The following is a 7,136-nucleotide window of genomic DNA, read 5'->3' on the forward strand; positions in this document are numbered from 1 at the left end:
AATTTCTAAGTTCAATCCATGTACGAAACGAGCAACAGTTTTTGTCTCTTCTTCATGTATGTCTCCCTGTTTAAGCAAAATACTTATAGTTTGGTAGTACTCATCAACTGACTTTTTTCCTTGCACCGTTCCGTGCAATTTTCTTTCAAGATCATAGAAAAAAGATTTAGGACGAAAGGTTAGGCGCATATCTTCCCTCACTTGAACCCAAGATTCATAGGGAATAAAATTAGCAACTCTCTCTCTATTTCTTTTTCGCCACCAAGATAAAGCATACCCCTTAAAAGATGTAGCAACTAGCGTAATTTTTGTAATATCAGAATAATGCTTTAAATAGAAAAGAGTTTCAATAGCATTCTCTCATTCTATGTATTCAGTAGGTCATTTCTCACCCGTGAAGTTAGGAATTTCATGTTTAATGTTTCCTAACTCCGCATTACGCTGCTGGATCCTTTGACATCTAGGATCCACTCTTCCTGCTGGTGGCAGGTGTCGCTCATCATTGTGTGGTGATTGCACTTGCTGTGAGCGTTGCTCCAAATTATTCATTCGTTTGAGTAACCTGTCTATCTTTTGTTCTAATGTCTGGGGCAGGTTTGGAACTTATTCAGCCATCTGTAGAGGAAAAAAATATCTAAAAAAACAAGAAGATGTGTGAGTTGTCACGTTAGTGAAACCAAAAAGTTGGCTCGCTCCCTCACTATTCTCAGCTCGCAGGTAAGAGGTGGATTATATGGCTCTGGGGGTGCACTACACACTCTTACAAATACACACTCCACTCGTGTATCGCTCAAGGTGGCAGATACTCTCACAAGCCTTTTTCCAAAAAGGAAAATTCTAGTCCGGAACTCAAGTTGATATGGATTCAACCTCAAAGTTCAAGAAAACGTACCTTGTAAAACTTCACAAGCCTTTGACAGTAAGGTGTATTGCGAGGTAGGTAATAAAATTGAGAGCAAGAAGCAAAGAAAAAGGACAATACAAGCAAAGAAACTAAGCAAGATTTGAAAGAAAAAGGGAAGTAAAGAAAGAAGTATGACAGAAAGATATGCAGGACCAATATCAGAAGATAGGCACAAATAGAATGTAATAAGGGTGCAAGTGTACCACAACCAAATAAGAATTTATCAAGAACTCCTTCCAACCTTATACATTTCCCCTTCCTTGTCCCTCCAAAATTCTCCTACCAGCCAAATATAATATTTTCATCTCTAGCTATATCAACTTCAGGAGACGGTGCTTTCTTCCAACCTTGTATATCTGCTTGCTCATCACGTTCAACCTCAATGATCATATTGTGCATTATAATGCACAATGACATTATATCATGCAATACACATTTATCCCAAAAACATGCCGGTCCTTGACTATTGTAAATCGTGATTGGAGAACTCCAAATGCACGTTCTACATCTTTTCTACACGATTCTTGCATCATCGCAAATAACTTCTTTTTTAGCCCTCAAGGTTCATGAATTGTTTTACCCATGTGGACCATTTTGGATATATACCATCGGCTAAATAATATCATGTGTTGTAGTCATGTCCTTAAATAACATAATGACAAGGAGGTGCTACACCGTTTGCAAGATTTGCAAACAAATGAGATGCCTCCAAGACATTAATGTCATTATTAGACCCCGGCATGCCAAATTCACAAATCATAATCAGCTACAGCTTCAAGAATAATAGTTGGTTCTCTACTCCGCCCAGCATATTGTCCAGCCCAGCCAGTTGGACAATTTTTCCAAGTCCAGTGCATGTAATCTAAACTCCCAAGCATCCCTGGAAAACCACCTTTTTCACCAATTTGAAGCAACCGTGCAACATCATTAGCATCAGGTGCTCTTAGATATCGCTCCCCAAAGACCTCTACAATTGCTCAACAGAATCTCTTCAAACTTTCACGTGCAGTTGATTCTCCAATCTGGATATACTCATCTGCTGCATCTGCTGGTATTCCGTACGCCAAAATTCGAAACGCCGCTGTAACTTTTTGTAAAGTAGATAAGCGCAGTCTACCGATTCTATCCTTCCGTTGCACAAAATAGTTGTCATGGCCTTTAACAGCATTGGCAATTCGTAGGAATAAATTTCGACTCATTCGAAATCGTCTACGAAACATTGCTTCAGAATATTTTGGATACTCTGAAAAATAATCATTCCATAATCTTCGATCTGCTTATTCACGATCACGATGAATCACTCTATGACTAAAAGTCGAACCTCCATAGCTTGGGGTTGATTATCCATATTTTCCATGTAGGAAGTTATGGCAAGGTTGTGGCTAGTATATGCATTGGTTAATAATTGTGTTTGTTGTCATATTGCACTTGCAAGATTGTGCTCAGAATCTGGTGATGAGGATGAGGATGATGATGAAGAAAGGCATAGGACGTTTTCCAGTGTTGTAATTCATATTTGAATTCGTATGTTTAGAGATAGATGATAAAGGGGATAAATGCTCAATTGGTGATGCAGAACATTTTTATAGGGATAAAAGATATCACATGCATCTTTGGTATAAAATATATTTGAATTGTTTAGAACCATTATATTAGATCGCGAAGATCACATCTATTCATTGGTATGCTTGTCCTTTTCCACACATATTCCAATAAAAGATATCACATGCATCTTTGAATCAGCTTTTATCCGAATTGTTTAGAACCATTAGTTTAGATCGCGAAGATCACATCCGTTCATTGGTTTGCTTGTCCTTTTCCACACATATTCCAATAAAAGATATCGCATGCATCTTTGAATCAGCTTTTATCTGGATTGTTTAGAACCGTTAGATTAGATCACGAAGATCATATCTGTTCATCGGTCTGCTTGTATCACTACAAATACTACAATTCAATTTTAGAAGTAATACCACCTATCTTTTGAATATCAAAATCTCTTTACATTTCTTTCTAGTTTAACCGTCATTGAAATATGTCAAAACCCTCACGTTCAATCTGAACTTCCTCATACTCAAATGAAGAAGATAAACTCCTTTGTACTGTATTTATGGATATTGCCCAAGATCCTAAAAAGACCAAGGATCGCTCTGTAACAGATTTATGGGAACACATTGCACAAGAATATAAACAAATGCTACCGGCACACATTTGTACTGATCGAACTTCAAGATCGCTGCATAGTCGTTGGGCAAACATATCAACATCGGTCAGCAAACTAAGAGGATGCATTCAATAGATAGAGAACATGACCCCAAGTGGTGCATCTGAACAAGATATTGTGAGTATCTTGTAAATTTGTGTTATTTAGTTTTCTCTTTTTTTTTTTTGTTTTAATTGCGATGTTTAATTTGAATTATATTTTATTTATAACAGCTTGATAGGGCAAAGGAGTTAGTAAAGCAAGATCCCAAATTCAAAAGCGGATTTAAGTTTGATCATGTATGGCCTATTGTCAAAGACATGCAGAAATTTTGCAGAACTGGGAGCTTGCTAAATGTTGGAGGTCGAAAAAGAACTTCCGAAGGATCACAATCACAATCTTTCGGAACCGAGAAGTCAATAGGCTCTTCCTCATTTCCTGTTGATTTGAATGATGATTTTGAAACTGATGAACACTGTAATGAAATGAACAATGTAGGTGAACGTCCTATGGGAAGGAAGAAGGAAAAGATAAAGCAAAAGCTATCGGATGAGCGCAATCAATTTATTGCCGCAATGGAACAACAAACTGCACAATTCAAAGGAATGTTCGAACACAATCATGAGCTACTCCAAAAACAATATGAGCTTGATTTGTTTAAAGCTCAAAATGCAGCGAACAAAATAACATTGGTAAAACAAAAAGAAGATAACAAAATCTTAAGAGTGAATTTAAATTTGATAGAAGATCCAGTTGTGCGTGAGTCGATTAGACGCCAACAACTACAAATTGTTGCAAAGAGAAATCAAGAGTATGGAGAAGGAGTTGAATCAAATCGTGAATTTGATCAATACTTTGACAATTTGGGAGGAAGTGGGGGTGGACTAGGAAATTATTAATTTTATTATATTTTTTAAAAATTGTGTTGTATTTTCTAATATTAATATTATGTCGTATGTATTTTAATTTTTATTATGTTCTAGTCATGTTTGATGTATGTCGTATGTATTTTAATTTTTATTATGTTCTAGTTATGTTTGATGTATTTGAAATTTTAATTAATATATATTCAATATTAGTCTTGTTTCGATCGTCTCAATGAGATCTTTAAAATGGTATAATTTTTATTTAATTATACAAACTTTAAATATATGTATTTAACAAAATAAAAAATTACATATAAAACAAATAAATTGTACATTTGTAATTAGAAAAAGAAACAAGGGCAAAAGGATAATTTTTCCCCCTTCTCCATTTGCCGTGAATGAACAGTGTCGCGCCATATTAACGCCAAAAGGGATGGTGTAATGGCGCGATGGAAACCTACGTTGGAGATCAAACTTTTGCCAAAATGGCGAGATAGCGCTAAGATTTTGCAGATTTGGTGCCCCTTGGAGATGCTCTTACTATGAGTCTATCTTCAATGAAAATTAAGGGTTTTTCCTTTGCAAAGTGACATTTGGCTCCAAACCAAAAAAAAATAAAAAAGTTTTAATTTTTTCATGAAAATTCATGCAAAAACCTCTAAACTGGGTCTTTGCATTTTGACCTAGTTTTTCTCTTTTCTCTCATTTTTTTCCAATTAGGCAAAACCTTCTCAAAAAGTGATGAACGAGAATTCTCAATTGAAGATGCTCTAATAACTTCGAGAATGATTCTACATACTATATGTACAATTTAGAGATTTAAAATGTAGTAAAGTTTTTCACTATAATTATATTGGTAATTAATTAATACAATAGTACAATAAACAACAAATAAATACTCCGTAGTAATTCTACAAATTAATTAAAATAACACTAATTTCAATGAGTGAAAATCAATTCCATCAACCATGTGCGGATCCAGGTTCAATGTACTCACCCACAGTTCATTCTTCTGCAGGTGATGTCAGATAACCAGCCGCCGTGGCATCTAGCCACGGTCTACGGGAGCCTGACACATTATCTGCGTCGACGTCTGTGGGAGGATTAGAGACAATCAGTGCAGGGTATTACAGGGCCTTGGCTCATAGCGGGGGACTTCAATTCGGTCCTCAACAGGGAAGAAACTAGCAATTACAGCGCCATTTCATCACATCGCACCTCGGACTTTGTGAATTGGATCCAAGATGAGGGGCTCATCGATCTGGGCTTTTCGGGGCCGAAACTTACTTGGCTGAAGGATGGTAACGTGGACAATCTCAAGGGGGCACGGCTAGACAGAGCTATGTGCAACCCAGAATGGCGCACTAGTTTCCCAAGTGCGTGTGTTACTCATATAGCACGGATTGCCTCTGACCATGCACCTTTACTTTTACAGGTCGAAGGGAGACGTCACCAACGGGGGCCGGCGCCCTTCATCTTTCAGGCAGCTTGGCTTACTCATGCCGATGTGCATGGTGTAGTTGAGCGTACCTGGAGGGTCGGCCGACACGTTCTAGAGAACACAAAGACTTTGGCGAATGAGTTGGCAAGATGGAATAAGGAAACCTTTGGGAATGTGTTCAAAAGGAAAAGGAATATGACAAATAGCATTAATGGTATTCAAAAGATTTTGGCAAATAGACATCACAGAGGCCTCGCCAAACTCGAGGCGAAGCTTAAGGAGGACCTCGAAGACATCCTGCACCAGGAGGAACTTATTTGGTTCCAAAAATCCAGGGAGGATTGGATTTCCTCCGGGGACAGGAACACAGCATACTATCACGTAGCGGCTACAGTTCGAAAATCCAGAAACGTTATCCAAAAGCTCATAAACGAAGAGGGAGTCTGGCTTTTCAATGGCATGGAGCTCCGGGAACACATACGTACTTTCTACATCAAGTTGTTTTCAGAGGAGGCCGGTGCGGGCACAAGGGACCAGACAGATGCAAACTTCCCTCGCCTTCGCAATCTCCACTGGGCTTATTTCAATAGGGTGGTGTCGATGGGTGAAGTCCATAGCGCGCTCAAGGATATGAAACCTTTTAAAGCACCTGGGCCAGACGGTTTCCAAGCAGGGTTTTATCAGCAGATGTGGGACAAAATTAGAGGGGACATCTTCAAGCTGGTGCAAGAGGCGTTCGTGACGGGCACCATTCCAGCGGAGATAAATGACACCATTATTGCTTTGATTCCTAAAGTGCGGGCTCCGGAGAACATCAAACAATTTCGCCCTATTAGCCTTTGTAACGTCAGTTATAAGATAATTACGAAGACGATAACTAACCGACTTAAGCTCATCCTTCCCAGGATCGTGGGGCCTTTCCAGAGGTCTTTCTTCCTGGGGCGTCAGATTTCAGATAATGTTCTCATCTTTCAAGAAGTTATGCACACCATGCGAGAAAAACAGGGCACAAAAGGCTATATGGCGATTAAAATTGACCTCGAAAAGGCCTATGACCGACTGTCTTGGAGCTTCATTCAGGACACATTGGACAAAGTAGGTTTTACGGGCAAGATTAGGGATCTCATGATGACTTGCATTCAGACTTCTAGGCTCTCCGTCATATGGAACGGGGAATGACTGGAGCCATTCTACCCGGAGCGGGGCATTAGGCAGGGTGATGCTATGTCGCCGGCCATTTTTGTGCTGTGTATGGAGCGTCTTAGTTAATCTATTGTAGCTGCGGCCGACCTCAACAGATGGAAAGGTATTAAACTAGCTCCTAATTTACCTGTGCTGACACACTTATGTTTTGCAGATGACATGGTCCTCTTCACGGAGGCATCAGACAAACAGGTAGAGGTGGTGACAGAGTGCCTTGACCGGTTCTGCCGGGCCTCAGGGCAGAAGATCAGTCTGGGCAAATCCCAGGTTTTCTTCTCAAAAAACTTGGACCCGAGCTACGCAGATGGGATTGCACGACGCCTGAGCATCTCACGAACTACCGACCTGGGCAAATATCTGGGGGTGCCTGCTCTCCATGGTAGAGTAACCACTGCGACCTACTCGAACTTACTGGACAGAATCTCGGGATGTCTCGAAGGATGGAAGGTGAAAACTTTATCTTTGGCAGGGAGGGTCGTATTGGCCAAATCAGTTTTGAATGCTATACCTGCCTATACA

At 39.5% G+C, this 7,136-nt stretch overlaps 1 protein-coding gene across 1 annotated transcript; it reads right to left on the minus strand.

The window, feature by feature from the left end:
• Positions 1-1,653: 1,653 nt before the first annotated feature.
• LOC109168067 lies at positions 1,654-2,103 on the minus strand. The gene is made up of 2 exons (XM_019317122.1): positions 1,902-2,103; positions 1,654-1,871 (listed from the first exon to the last, which is right to left on the minus strand). Exons 1-2 carry the CDS (start codon positions 2,101-2,103, stop codon positions 1,654-1,656), a joined length of 420 nt encoding a protein of 139 aa, XP_019172667.1.
• Between the last annotated feature and the right edge of the window lie 5,033 nt (positions 2,104-7,136).

The sequence above is a fragment of the Ipomoea nil genome, unplaced genomic scaffold (assembly GCF_001879475.1).
Source record: "Ipomoea nil cultivar Tokyo-kokei standard unplaced genomic scaffold, Asagao_1.1 scaffold3172, whole genome shotgun sequence".
Taxonomy (NCBI): domain Eukaryota; kingdom Viridiplantae; phylum Streptophyta; class Magnoliopsida; order Solanales; family Convolvulaceae; genus Ipomoea; species Ipomoea nil.

Excerpts from the sequence above, each read along its gene's own strand:
- LOC109168067 (XM_019317122.1), bottom strand. The coding sequence starts at position 2,103 with ATGAGTCGAAATTTATTCCTACGAATTGCCAATGCTGTTAAAGGCCAT. Across the intron at positions 1,872-1,901 it reads AGAATCAACTGCACGTGAAA|AGGTCTTTGGGGAGCGATAT; the intron begins GTTTGAAGAGAT and ends GAGCAATTGTAG.